At 40.7% G+C, this 15,280-nt stretch overlaps 2 protein-coding genes across 2 annotated transcripts in view; both read right to left on the bottom strand.

Moving 5' to 3' along the window:
- Nucleotide 1: 1 nt before the first annotated feature.
- On the bottom strand, nucleotides 2-3,401 carry LOC116391795 (zinc finger and SCAN domain-containing protein 31-like). Its single transcript, XM_031862765.1, has 4 exons — nucleotides 3,212-3,401; nucleotides 2,579-2,959; nucleotides 1,397-2,172; nucleotides 2-61 (listed from the first exon to the last, which is right to left on the bottom strand). Exons 1-4 carry the CDS (start codon nucleotides 3,399-3,401, stop codon nucleotides 17-19), a joined length of 1,392 nt encoding a protein of 463 aa, XP_031718625.1. The 3' UTR covers nucleotides 2-16.
- Nucleotides 3,402-3,880: 479 nt separating this feature from the next.
- synpra (synaptoporin a) overlaps nucleotides 3,881-15,280 on the bottom strand; it is an 18,516-nt gene continuing 7,116 nt past the window's right edge. Inside the window, exons 3-6 of the mRNA XM_031862635.1 lie at nucleotides 7,837-7,961; nucleotides 6,643-6,841; nucleotides 6,184-6,375; nucleotides 3,881-5,394 (exon numbers count right to left, since the gene is read on the bottom strand). Coding sequence (XP_031718495.1) covers nucleotides 5,143-5,394; nucleotides 6,184-6,375; nucleotides 6,643-6,841; nucleotides 7,837-7,961 — 768 coding nt within the window. The 3' untranslated portion in view covers nucleotides 3,881-5,142. The remainder of the gene's footprint in view (nucleotides 5,395-6,183; nucleotides 6,376-6,642; nucleotides 6,842-7,836; nucleotides 7,962-15,280) is intronic.

Raw genomic sequence — 15,280 nt, 5'->3', positions numbered from 1 at the left:
GGGACGCACCTTCTCCTCATACTGTTGGTTCAGAGTGTTCATGGTGATGACGGCTTGAATCCTGGAGAGAAACGGTGTTTAAAAACCGCTAACGTATTCACCTTTTAAGTAAAACTACTTGTTGCCTTAAAGAGTCAGCTGCTCGGATGGCAATTAAAGCTCAAGTGCGCCAACTGTGGATTCTTCAGGTGTGCGGTCGAAAAAAGGAAATGAAACCTAAATTAAGTTTCGTTTCCTTGACTTTCATTTCATACGCTGTAGATCCAGTAGATCCGGCTGGCAGGTATGATATTGTTCTGCAGACATGAGTTGTCAGTAATGTAGGCAGGTGAGACTTTACTTGTTCACAAACTTCAGGTTGTAAGTCCTAATTTTAATTTAAACCAATATATTTTACACAGTTTTGAGTTGCAGCGGACTGCTAGTGGACAGTTATTTTCGTCTGAGCAAAAATATTCACATTTCATGAAAAGAAACAGCTCCATAGTGCAGTATGTCTGACCATTCACCAGACTCAGCCTCTCTGTTTTTTTTGGTGGTTAAACACTTAAAGTGTTACAGCATTTATCATTAACCTGTATGCTTTTCTTTCTCAACTGCCAAATTCACTTTGTTTTTATTTTCTCAAATAAAATTCACATTATTTTCAGATTATGCATCAATCTGCATGTCTTCATATTCCCTGGGTGGTTCATAGTCATTATACTTTCTCATTTCCCAGGATTCCTGAGAGAGCTGGTGCCCACATGAACACAATGTTTTTCTTCTGGCTGCCCATAGTAATCCCAAACCCAAATATGAATATCAGTTTATCAACATCTCTGGACACAACACCCCTCACTGCACGTTGGAGGTTTACTGTACTTTTTCTTTATTTTAATGTGGCTTTATCACTGGGCCTCTGGCAGTTTTAATATATCCTGGCAACACCATGAAATATAGCCATCATCCTCACTTTAAATTAATAAAAAAAGGAAGATCAGTAATCTCCAAAACACAATCTAATGAGTACAGCCTAGCTTCCATAATTAGCATGTCTAGACCAAGTAAAAAAGTGATAGTGAAAAGCTAATGTCTACATAGTATCAAATGTATTTATCCATCAACTAAAAATCACATGTTAAACTGTTAAACCTGTTTTTGCTGTTGAGATGATGAAAATGATCATTTCAGTTAGATTTGAAATGTTTTGTTAAGCTGGCTCCTAAATACACATATAGCATTATTCACTCCAGTAAACATACTAATAAAGTATCCAATCCATGTTTTCCATACATCACTATCTGGGTGCTGCACAGTATTTAAGCAATCAAAATGGTTGATCCATTTTGTCCTCTGCATGGACCTTTAGATGCGTGTTTAGGTCGCACTTCCTTTTAAAGCTTTTACCACACACCATGCACAGGTGGGGTCTTTCCCTCGTATGTGTCACCCTGTGTTTCTTCATGTCGTGTTTCCGAATGAAGCGCCGACCACAGTCGGTGCACTGATATGGCCGTTCCCCCGTGTGGATTCTCGTGTGCAAAGTCAAAGTTCCCCTCTGTTTGAAGTTCACGCCACATTCCTTACACTGGTACGGTTTCTCTCCTGTGTGGATTCTCACATGATCCTTCAAGTGGCCAGAATTTTTAAAACGTTTCGCACAGATGGGACAAATGTGTCTTCTCTCCCTGTTGAGATCATTTATGTCTTCTTCCAGTCCAATAGTCCAGTCTCCTTTCTCACTAAGCAAGTTGGAGTTGTGCCTTTTCTTTTGCCTCGTTCCTGTTGGTGTGAACGTTTTAATCCATTCTCCATTCACCGCACCATCTGTATTCTCTATATCACATTCACTTTGATTTACAGAATAGAAAGACTGAGAAACTCTGGCCAGTCGAGACAGTTTGCAGCCTTCTCCTTCTCTTCTCTCTCGCTCTGCTGTGTAAGATGTTTTGTTGGTCAGAGTCTGGCTGTGGCTTGAAGAATGAGGCTCAACATGAACACTGCTCTGTGACTGAAGAGGGAGTTTGTAGTCGTGGTCAGTATCTTCCTGAGGACTAGATGATGTAAACTTTTCCACTTTGATCTGAGGGGCATCCGGGTCCTCGTAGTCCTGACAGGGGCTCCGGTCTTGTTCAACGTACTGCTGCTCATCAAGCACATCTCGCTCACGCTGAGTGATCTCAGGAGGATCTGCAAGGATAAAGATGTGAAAATATAATATTTAAAAAGAATACCTTTTGACAAATACACAAACATGCATATAACTCTGGATCATTTCACCTTTGTTTGGGGTATTTAAACAAAAGTAAAGATGAACACCTATTGTTGCATTTTGGGGAGTTGCTTCACCTTGTTGTTGATGACCATGTAACATGAATATACATATACATTCTATTGTGAAATATTATCTCTGTGATGCAGTTTTTGCATTGCCAGATGTGACATGCGACCTGACAAACCCAAATCAAATTGTTTGAATATAGAGAGCGTTTATACACACAAATGCATAACCACACTCCAGCATGCAGATGGGTATAGTTACAAAACATTAAAAAAGGTTTAGCTGTAACATTTTGCCAGCCTCCGCCCCACTCACCTTTTAGAGTTTCTCGCTGAAGTCCAGGAGAGTCTGGATTTATTCCACAGAGGATCTCGGCCTCCAAGGTTGATGGAGATGCTATTAACACGCGACCATCAGACTCAGCTTTGATATCTGCTGTCTGTTCAACAGTTAATATTCTGTAGAGGCGTGAGGGTGTCTGCTCGTGACCTTCTCTTTTCACAAAGTGAGGACACCTGGTGGTATCACACTGCTGCCCACAGCACAGTCCTTGCTGATCAGCCCTCTGGTCAGGTTCCTCTTCAACATGCAGGGTGCACGGGTGATCCGGGCTCACGTCTGGGGTCCACTCCTCCTCATGGCAGCGCTCAGGAGAAGCCTCCTTCTCGCAGCAATGAGGACCGACCCGATGAGCTGCTGAATGACACGAGAGTGCATAAAGGGAGATCATTCAGTCATGTAGACACGGATTCTTGGTTTTAATATACACCACATCATCTGAACCACGCCGCTTTTTTATCTTCATAAAACATCCTCATGGAAAATAGGCAGTCAGTCACATTTTTGAAAGCAAAAAATGAAGGGAGCTGCAGCCTCATCATATTAGCTGTAGAGATAATGATGAGGCTGCAGCCTAATGATTACCATTAAGTGATTCAATCCACACACCTGGTCTAGCTTTATGTAATCTGACTTCAGGCCAGTGCAACAGCGTTCTCAGGTGACCTAACTCCCGCTTGGATCGGCTGACTTCTGCCTGGTACTCTATCAACGTTTCCTCCACCGCCCCGAAAATCTCCACAGCCGCCGCTGTGAGCCGCTCACAGATAAACGTGTTCAGATGCTGTAGCGTGGCCATGTCTGCTTCTCTGACGCGATCAACACATTTGGGTTTGTTTGACTTCCTTGCTGTGATCCGGTTGGGAGAGTCTGCTGTTGCCTCCTGTTGGTCACTCCGGAGGCTGCACAACGTGCTGGGTTCTTTTCAGGAAATGTAGCCATGTTAATGAAGAGGGCTGGGTCAGAGTACTTTGAAATGTAGTCAGATACTGAATAGGGATTACATGGCAAATTATGAAACTAGTAACGAATGTAAAAAGGGTCTCCTTCTTCCCGCTCTGTTTTTGTATTTGGATGCTGTCTTGCTCTAAAGGAGCATTGGTATAATTGCACTGCCGCCACAAGATGGCCTCATTATCACAGTTTGTGTTCTCTAGGCTGATATGTTGTACAGTAAACCACCATTACCACGAATAAGAATGATAATATATGTTTTTCGGTGTGCAGTAGTTTGTCTGAGTGAAGAGTGCAGTGTGTACTTAAGATGAGACATGCAGAGCAGGTTGTACATGGGCCAATTTATTAACACGAATGCCTGTAACATATCCACATTAATGACCTAATTGCAAGTGCCAGTAAAAATGGACCTTTACACATGTATCATGGATGTCAGACTGTTGTACATACATGGATGTTCAATGTGCTTTATTACACTGATGCAAGAAACATGCTGAGGAAGTCAAGAAACAGGGTTGAACAAGTCATAGTAATGTAAACAAACAGCAACCGGACATTATCCATTAAATAGTACTATACATGAATTGCACAAATTAATTAAAATGTGTAGAAAACTGAAGTGATTTTAAAGCTCAATATTAGTTATGTACAGATGAGCCCACCATTCACTATTCATCTACTATCACTGTGGTGCTGATGTGCTTTTTTGCTGGGCTTTAGCAGTGTGAATGGATGCTCTGGCCATGCTTTAGAGAGGTATAACATATATAATGAGGGGGAAAATCTCCTTCTTTACATTATTCAAATAAATAAATAAATATGGCAGTGTGATAAAGAAGTGAAAACCCTGGAAAGAAACATGCTGCAATGGTTGCATACTGTACTTTTGTCCTGAACAACCCTTGTGTAGTGTATTTTGCAGAGTACAGCTATTGCTTTAAGTGTTTCAAATTTCTGACATGATCAATGTCAGACATGAGTTGAATGTATTTGTCATAATAAATATAACACATACATTTCACTAAATTATATTCTGAATCTGTGTCTGAATTAGAAATACTCATTAAAATATAGTTCCAGTTAGATTAGAAAAAAATAATATACTGTACATGTAATAGTCAGTAATGAGTCAGGGCAGTATGATTTTTGTAAACTTTCAGAGGTTAAAATGTGTTTCAAAAAAAGCACAGATACGACACCATGCACTGAGTCGACACCATTTTTGGAACTTGAAGAATTATACAAACACAGAGCACTTTTTCCATCCACAACAGTGCAAATCCAGTCAAAACAGTGAATGTCAATTACCAAGCACAGAGATAGAGACCATCACTTATGAGTATCAAACTACAAGAAATACAACATTCAGCAAACAACACTTCTGACAGAGAAGGATTAAAAGGCTAAATCTAATAATTTTGTACAATACCCAACAATACTTGTATCTCCAAAAGGGTGTACTTTGATGCCTTTGATGACTTTTTTATGACTACATCTGTTTTTGACAAACTTTCCACCTCTCCCATCACCCCCCTTGATTGCTCTGGTTTTAAATGCAGAAGTCACGAATCAAAAAGGCACGGCTACATTTGATTGGAGTAGGAGGTGGGCCCTCCCACCTGGCTGTACTCGGACAGCTGGCTGAGGTTTCCCTGGGTGTTGTAGCTCCCTGACTGGTCAAAGCTTCCCTCGTTGAAAGGCTGCTGGTTAAAGGTGCCGGACTGTTTCTCAGATGCCCCGCCTGCTAACTTCGAAGCACCCTTGTGCCAACCGGTCTCCTTAAAGACAAACCAGATGTTCCCAGCCCACAGAACAAAGTTGAGAAATCCAAAAACCTGAAGGGAAAGAGAATGAAACAAAGCAAAGTTAAGCAAATTAGAAATTCTTGACAGCTATGCACACTCAAATACTTGTATTCTTACATCTTTATTTTTATTCCTCTGTGTGCTATTATTATTCTTGAACTACTTCAACTATACGCACATGGAAATTGTATTCAAACTTGAAAAAAAAATGTTCAGCTTCTGTAGAATGGTGGGCCTCTTTTTTCAAATTGTTCATATCATTCATCATTTTTTTAATATTCAAAATTATTACATATTTTTAATTCAAAAGAATCTGTGGCTCTATTCAACTTCTCTTCAGCATCCCTCAACTTCAACGTCACCTGACAAATTCAACGACTTTCACCGCTTACACATACCCCACGCCATTTCAGCTACATTCAACTCTTTCTGTTCTACATTTCAACTCCTTTCAATGCTCATACTTCAACTGATCACTTCAAACCATTTCGGGTCTCAGGTTTTCATCTTTGAACAAAAAATAAAAACGTCTCCCGCTCTCAAAATTTCAACAGTTCATACACAATTTACACCAACTGCTCTCAGCGCTTACACTTCAAGTGGCATCTTTTTTCAGTTCATACACTTGAACTGGCACTAATATCTTTCAGGATTTCCAGCTCAACTCAACTCACCACTTACACTTCAGCGGGCATTTCAAGTCATTTCAGAACTTTAGCTGCTACATCAAATTCACTCAGTGCATCAAGTTCTTTCAGCGCTTCCGTTATAACTGCTTTTTAAACACCATAGTTTGGGACACACATCCGTTGAACCTACCACTGAGGTGTTGAGTCCGGACCAGCGTGGTCCATAAACAGAGCCACACTTGTTAGTCTGGACTTTGCAGGCAGAGATGAGGAGCTGCACCTCATCAGGATCAGTGGCCATTTTCACATCAGACAGAGCCTTGGCCCATGCAGAGGAACTGACGAGCCACATGAAGGAGAACACCACTGTCACTATGAAGTCCTGATGGCATGTAAGAGAGAAGATGCAGAATATGGAAAAAATTAAGCTCAAGAAACCAGAACAATACTTTCTTACTACTTCGTGAAAGTAGTAGTTGCATGATGGGGTTTGCTTTGTATGTCTAGCATCATGATTCCTTTGGCAGAGTCAGTATTATGGAAACAGAGGAATAGTGTTAATTGAGAATTACAGGGTAAGATTGTATGATGTCGAGTAACAACCCACTAAAGACTGAAAATGTCCTCAGTCGGAGTCCGCTGTACTCACAACGAGTGGTCCTCGGTTGTTTTCACGGTACTTGTTCTGAAAGAAGATGTAGACAATGGTGGCCATGAGGGAATACAGGAAGGCGAAGACCGCAATGGTGACGAAGAACTCTGCAGAGGATGAATAGTCTCCAATGAGGAACACGCGTTCCGTCCTAATGCCCTCACACGCGGGCGCTTCAAAGGACACCTGGTGCAACCTGATACACACAGAGGGAGATACAGGGGTCAAACCCATTTCAACAAAATGGTGCATCTAGCATTGTTTTGCCAGGATACGTTTCACCAAAGGAGGTCTTTGTAAATGATGATATAGTGCTTAAAATCCCTGTCTTTAACTATTGCCTGTGTGACATTTTCTGACTTTTAGCATAATACCTCTAACAACATTTAATGAGTGGAAACAATCCTTATTACAGTATGACACCAGGAAGTTAATCATTTTATGTTTCTTTGCAGATTGCAGCTGAAAGGAATTAAAACCATTGAAACGATCAACTTGCGGGAACTGAATGCCTCGTAATGTCGTATGTTAAGTTTAAAAGTGAGTTCACACAAGTCAGAAAAAAAGCATACTCTCTTATTCACCCAGTCTTGAGTGAATAAGATTGTTGCAATACAGATAGTTTCAGTTTTATCTGCTGCTTTTAATGAAATAATCCTACCTGTGTCCACCTACACATGTTATTTTTGTATAACCTCCTACATTATTTCACAGAGACCTGCAGATGTCAGGCCACAGTGTTGTTTCTTAAAGTAACCACATTGCTTACAAATATATTGACTATGTTGGCTAAATCATGATTTTTACATAAAAGAAAAATAATTTAGCAGATTTTCCACTAACATTGCATTGCCCATTAAGGCTATGAGAACATTTCATTCTACAGTATTATTCAAATTACATTAAACGGTCATGGTTTTTGCTGGTGAATTCCCATAAAACTATTAGTTCTCCATGTGGAAAACTGAAATATGGTTCCATACCTCAGAGGAGGGATCCCACTGTACTGCACTGAGCTGTAAAAGCTACTCATACTCTGTACAGATTGCACTGATGTATGTGTGTTAAGAAAGGCAGAAGAAAAGACTTGTGTATGTGAAGAGACACTGAACGTTGACAGATAACACTCAAGTAATATTCATTCAAGTAACATTGTGGCTGGCTTCCTCACGCACCTTGTCACTTACTCACCTGAAAGGATAAGCAAAGTCGATGCCAATACCGAGGTTGCTTCTGGCCTTCTCCATGCAGTCAACACTAACCTGCAGCTGACCAGAGTAGCCCCCACATGTTGCAAATGCAAAAATGGCAAAGAGCTGCACAAAGAAAGAAAAAATCAGATGCGCACATAACGCACAAGGATACGAGACCTACAGACTACTGTGAATTATATTTCTTTTTCTTCTTTTTGGCCATGAGCCTGGGGTCAGAGCCAGATAAGAAGGGTTTATACCTCCATTCTGCCCTAAGTCGGGGTCTCCCTCCCTCCCCAGGTTCCAGCTTCGCTCTTGGTCCCTAAACTCCCACATAGACAAGTTACAATGTGTACCACGGACATGTCAAAACAGAGGGTTTTTGATTAATCACAGTCTCCTTCCCCACTCGTCTTCTTCTGAGTTTGCATCTGGCAGCAGGTCGTAGTGACCGGTTCTTGCTTTCCCCTCTGTTGGAAAACCTGCTTTACTTGTATATCTGCTTCACCCCCCTTCTATCTTCACCCAGGCTCCAAGGCCTCTATGCTTACTCCCCTACTCGATGCGTCTGAACCAGAGAGACGGTTAACAAGCAAATCCTCCCACTGATGAGTTTGGTTCGTGCATATTTACATTTAGCTGAGTTTCGCATATTTTCGTACAGTGAAACCTAGACTCCCTGTCTCTTCCTAATCCCTTGGTCGTTCTTTCACCCCCTGACAGAGCATCCTGTTTCCTATGCACACAATTGTGAAGTAGTTGCTTTATTGAACTTTGCTTTACCTGCGTGTCAAAGAGGTTACATGGTTGATGCGGACAAAAGAACACAAACACCCTGCCTCAGTGATGTGAATAACATATGACAATGACACAGGCCAATATCACCGTATGAATGTGAATATACATTACATATACATTTCAAATTATAGATATGATTTTACACAAATATATTTCAAGACACAAATACATTTTTCTCCCACAGGTTCTTATTAGACACCATTTGTTCTTAATTGTATCTCACATTGCAACAACAGGTCAGTATCACCTCTCTACTTCATAACAAGTTCAATGGAAGCAAGAGTCTATGGATCTTTCAGAAACAGGTAAAGTTTTTAGTCATAGACACAATCTTATTTCCTTCAGTCACTGATCGTGTAGTTTTTAGGGCACCCTAAAGTATTGTACTGCTATAAATATGTTTGTATGCTACAGAGTTGATGAAACTAATATATTAATCTAATACATGTCACACACAGAGACAAACTTTACTGCTTGTTTGATGCAATACACAGATTTTTGTGTGTAAATTATGTGTTAGTTCAGTGTGTATCGACTCATTGTGTGTACACCCGTGTGTAATACTTGCTGCATTTTACCTTTTCAGTCTTGCATCTTGATGACCATTATGGCTCTGCTTGCACTGACTTTACTGGCAATGTCAATCAGGACATGTTTGCCCGAACGAGTCAAATGTACTGGTTTATTTTTAAATGTTCCATCACAAAGATTAATATACGTATGCAGTATTAGTTGATTTTATTGGCCAGACGCTAACTCTGTCGGTCTGCTGTTTGGAGATGTTGATAGGTAGGAATTATAGGAGCTTGCTTGCTGAAAGCAGCTTCCTGTTGCTGCTGGAATCAATGCTGGTGTAAAGTTGTGAACCCAAATAAACAAAACAACGTTGAAAGACATTAACACGTATCATAGATCTCTGGGAAACTGAAGAGTTGGGTGATAATTCTCTGTGCGTTTGTCACTAACATCTCTCGCTTTACACATAATAATTTGACCCAGTGTTAATATTAAAAACAAATTGATTAGTGCAGCTTCAACAACATATCAATTGAGTTTGAGACACCTCAGAACTGAGCCACAGGAAACGTTAAAACTGTGACTGGAATTCATTTCTAGTAACGAGCCCAAGTAGCGAATAGTGAGTGTCATCAGTCCCACCTTTTAAACATTTTGCTTACGGACATCTCAACAATTTCTCCACCGTGAAGCCAATTTAACACCAGCTGATAGCAATGTGGCTACATCAGCACATGGACTACAATAGCTGCAGTGAGTGCTTGAGTCTCCTCCTCTGTCCTTTGGGTCTTGAGGAAGAGATCACTGTTTGTGCTTTTGTTCAGAAGAAGATCAGCTCCGAACTCTTGCTTTCAAATAAGAAGGTTATGACGAACCTTGCGTTTTTACTGTGTCAAATCAGTGCACTCTTCTCTAACCACTACAGTTGAGAAAATGCATTTTATTCATTCTCGCACTCCCTACACATCCTGTCCACGACCACTGCTGTGATTAAATAAAGCTGTTGCCTCTGCTGAACACTCCAACAATACTGTGGCCCAAAGAGACATAGCTGTGGACTTTGCCTGCCTCGTTTGACAAAGGATAGAGATAATTAGCTCTTCTCTCACCACTTTGCTCTAAAAGTGATGAGTAGTTTTAATGACATCTCGTACGTAGTGATTGGTAAAACTGAAAGAAAAGGCAAGAGGCAAGACATTTCCAGCTGGTTACAACCTTCGTCGGTTTAATTAGTCAACCTTGAAGCTGGAGAAGAAATGTAAAAATGCATTGTGAACATTTGCTGGAGAGTGCTGCTAAAGATGTGAGCCAATGTACTTTTTTAGAAAACATGCAGCAATTCCTACTAGTTTAATGAAAATGCAATGGATTAAGTGACTCAATTTAATTTTAGCTACTACACACCCTGCGGTGCAATGAGATGTACAATATTTCTTTAAACTGATGCATGCAATTGTAAGAAGCTAATGGGTACAACTCAAGTGAATATCTGTTACAACACTTTTTAAGGTAGAAATAATATTGACTGGTTGATATGAGAATGAAGAAGGAGCCAATGGACTGATGGGAATACAGCAGCTGACAGTTTGGTGTCTTATGAGTTAAAACTGAAGGACTGGAACCAAAGTCAGGATTAGACAGATAAACAGGCTTCTGGTTATAATCAACAAACATGGAGATGCAGCAAACACATAATCACAGTCAGACGCTCACATCCAACCATCTAACAGACACACACCATCTGCCCTTAATATGCTCTCTCTCAGCCCAGTTTTCCATATAAAGCTCCTATAGCCTCAAGACTTCTCACAACTGTGATCACCATAATCAGACCTGACGCCTAGTTAGCACGAGCCTCCCCTCTCCCATATTACAGCTGGCAAGCTGGATGTGCAGCTTGCCAGCAGCTGGGGAGGAGACATCTCTTTAGTTTGAATGCCCCTATAGGCCTCTTGAGGGCGCTATTTAATAAAGCGTCAGCATTATTAGATCATTCAGCCGCACTTCCCACTCTCATCCTGGCAATAGCTGTGAGCATGTTATTGAAGTACATGGAGATTGTGTGCATGTTTGTCTCAAGCATGTGTTTGCACTCACAATGTATAAACCACAACGGTGTTTACTAAATATGTGAGGAATACATGTGAGGAATCTGTCAATATACACACAAAACTAACATGTCACCACAGAGTAATTTATCAGTACTTTACAGTTTGGTTACTGACATAGTTAACAGACTGAGGTGTTGATTCTCAGGAAATACTATCAACATCACAGGGGTATATTTAACTACGTTATACCTTTACTATAGTTTTACTATAATACAAATATTAATACCTGTTTACCGTATGGTATTTTATTACTGTTTCATATAAAGCACATTCTTCTCACTATTAAGTGCCATATATATATATATATATCATTTTAGTATTCCATTCTTCTTAAATATATGTCTAGCTGGCAAAATCTTTATGCACTTTGAAGCTTCAACAGATAACAAATCAAGATTTGTGTGAAGATCAACATTTACACCAATTAGTCACCGTAACCACCACATTGCCATGGAGACGTGTCCCCAGCTTAAACCCACATAGGTTTTAATTCCACGCTACTAAATGTTTTACAGGCGTACAAAAATGGCACGCTCACTTCCTCTGGCTTCAGGATTTAAATAACTGAAATGGAAAATATATGGGTGCGTATTTCTGGTAAGATATGATGTATCACTGAGAAACCACAACGTTATCGTGTCTTCTTCTGTAGCATGCTTATGGTTGCATGGCATATTTTTCAAGGAGGTAGTTACAGGTTACGGTAAGAAAGACTTTTAACTTTGCATTTGGTTTGTGTCTCAAAGGAAAATATGTTTTCTTCTGAAGCAACTTTGATGGGACCAATTTGATTCCCTTTGTCCATTCACGGCGTAATTACTGTCCCTTCTGTCCCTTCTGTCTGCTCATTGGTTTGTAGAATCAATTGCTTCTTTAGAAACAGATTCTCTGTTTATTGACCTCCGTGAACTTTGCAATTACAATCACCTTTCTATTCCAGTGGCAAAGTGAGGCCTTTTTGTTGGATCAAATAAAGGAATAAGGAGGAAATATAGTCTGTGGTTGTGATGTGACATATTTTAAGACAGTAGAAACAGTTGAAATTATTACATATTATTTATGTTATGTAATTATTCTACTAATGCATTCAGCTATAAAATGCAGCTTTTCTCTTTTAAGGGAGGCACTTATGTAACATCGGTTGTAAATTCCACTGTGGATGACGGAAAAAAAGTAAACAAAATGTAACTATAGACGTCAATGCCCACTGCCGTCACTGGTATACTCTGCCGGCCTCAACTTATTTTACCGTCCTGCTCTTATCCACTAAAATGATATCCAGTTTGCCATCTGCCTGATTTCATGTGAATGCAGCATTAACTATAGCTATTTATTGGCTATTAGGTTGATGCGCCGATGCTACATATTATGCTTTTGTGGGTAGTTTGGTAATATTTCTAAATAAGAGCATCAAAATAGAAAAAGTTACAAATAAAAAAAAAAGTATTCTTCCCTCATTTGGGCGCCCCTATGGATATATGGCCCACCTAACATTCTCCTGTACCGCCTATTCCTATGATGATCTGGATCACAAAGGGCTGAGCAAGGTGTGGCTGGGTTACGTCAACCCAGATCAAAGGTGCTACATGATAAACCGAGGACTAGAGTTTCCATTTGTTCCCTGCAGCTTCAGGCTGAATGCTGCTTTACCTGGCCATCATGGTGCACAGCTGGAACCTCTGCAGGGAATTCCTCTACTGGAGTGTTTTTATGCAATTAACTCTCTGTATTTTGGTTGGTTTTCAGGCAAGATGAGGCCACAAACAAACACGCAGAAATGTTCCCAACCGCCCACACACAAGCTTAACAAATTCACATATGCAGCTAAATCATATGCAGCTGAAAGGATAAATACTGTACGTGCAGACTGTGGCATGTGCTTATTTGAACAAACAAATGGTAGAAGAAAAGTGACCAGAAGAGCGAGAGAATAAATACGCTCTCCTAATTATCACCCCCAGATAAACATCTCTCTCTCTCTCTCTCTCTCTCTCTCTCTCTCTCTCTCTCTCTCTCTCTCTGTATGTCCATACTCTCTTGCTCGCTCCTGCAGCTGCCTCCACTCCCTGTGATTTTCGGCTCGGGTTTAGCCCCTCTCATTTCTGGCTGGGGCTTTTGAACAGGAGAGCGTGGCATTGTGGAAGGAGGGTGGGTGCTAAGCCCTGCGCCCCCGTGTGTTTATCTGCCTCTCCCAGCTGGGCTCCTCAGGGAACAAGAGATAGATAGAGAGAGAGAGAAAGAGAGAGAGAGAGAGAGAGAAGCCAGGGTACAGGAATGAAAACTGTCTGCAGTGCAAACAAAGCTCTGAACATCCCCGTTTGCCGTTTGCCCTCTTCTCCACTGACCTACATGGCTTTGACGACCACAGTACTTATCTAAAGACCATTATTTGCTGCTTTCAAACCAATGTGAGGTACATTTGCACTTCAATCAAAGATTAAAAAAAATACAACTTGTGATATAATCTACAGATTTAGGTGAGTGGATAAGAGTGATAAGAGAGACTTAAATGTAGCTTGAGCAGGGTTGGAGGCTGCAATGAAGACATGAATGAACACTGTGGAAGAGCGACGGCTGGCTGAGGATTATGAAACTGATGCACAGGCTTCAGGGCTTAACCACCAGCAATCAGACCTACTATACTGTCCAATACAAACAGCCCTCCATTGTGAAAAACAGGAAGACAAATATGGTTTACTAAAAAGATGAGCCAGGCAGAGAAGCAACATGGAAAGTGTTTTAAGTGTTTTACACTATTTAAGGAATGGCGTCTTGGTATATGAAGAACATTTGACTGTAAAATAGATCATATAAAAGGGATGACAAGAGAAAACGGATGAGCTGCTTGAACAAGAGAACGTGATAAGAGTGGCAGAGGAAGCGACGGAGGTAGCGACAAGCGGGGAGGTGAGGATCACGTTAAGTGGCAGACGAGCTATAAGGTGTATTAGCTGATGAACTGCACTTGATATTTTCACAAGCCAGACAAAGATGCCACTCATACACACACACACACCGTCCACCTGCTCTATTCAAGTCAATAGGAATAGTTTGCGTTGTCAAGTGGCTGTCTCAGGAGGAGACGCCTCAGATATTCAGCCCCTCTCCATAACTGATTGGGAGGGGAAAAAATCTAGGACAATCTTTATGAAGACATAAAGAAGGAGAAAGATGAAACAGAGACTGAGACAGAGATTGAGAAAGAAAGACATATCTCTTTCAAACTGCTTGTCCTCTACTATAAAATAAAACAAACCAACCACATGGAGTGTGTGGTTTGAATGGGGAGAAGACAAGCATATGCAGTCGGGCAAATTATTTTGTTGTGGAATATTTGAAAAGCACCTCTCAGCCCGAGTCATGCTAACTTTGCACAAAAAAAGATCCAAAAGCCATCCAAAAAGACATTTTACATGAATTGACTGAAATGAGCCTGGATAGGGATCTTCTTCTGAGGGAAATGTGCTGACTAATCAAACTAGCATCCTGTTCATCTGCACACATGTTACAGGCTGTGGGTCACTACTTAGCATGTGTACATGCTCTTTGGATAAGTTCACCTTCTCCGACAGACTTATTTAGACGTGAACTTTGATCTTAACTGGGTTCAAGCTTGCCGTTATTTCTGAACATTTTAACCAACCACAAAAGCAAGTGAGGTAATACATTGCTTCATATGCCGCATGTTATCATTTCTCTTCTGCTTTGGTGCACTTAGCTGTTTCTAGGCTGGTGATCTTAATTGATGTAATATGCTGCTGTGGACGTGGAAGTCTGTGTTTTCATGCTTGTGAATTCATACAGCTTTTCCATTCACTAACAGTCTATGTCCAGGCTTGTGTGTGCATGGATGCATGTCCTCTCTGTGCATGTTTGTTTGAGGGCTTGGATGTAAGTATGCAATGTGAATGTAGAGTAAAAATATCTCACTCTCTCCACTCAGGCAGAAGCATTCGACACAGTCCGCACTCACACACACACACACACACACACACACACACACACACACACACACAC

Source organism: Anarrhichthys ocellatus, unplaced genomic scaffold (assembly GCF_004355925.1).
Source record: "Anarrhichthys ocellatus isolate YVR2014 unplaced genomic scaffold, GSC_Weel_1.0 scaffold1, whole genome shotgun sequence".
Classification (NCBI taxonomy): Eukaryota; Metazoa; Chordata; class Actinopteri; order Perciformes; family Anarhichadidae; genus Anarrhichthys; species Anarrhichthys ocellatus.
The sequence above is the reverse complement of the archived record's forward strand: the minus strand, read 5'-3'. Positions and strand labels throughout refer to the sequence as shown.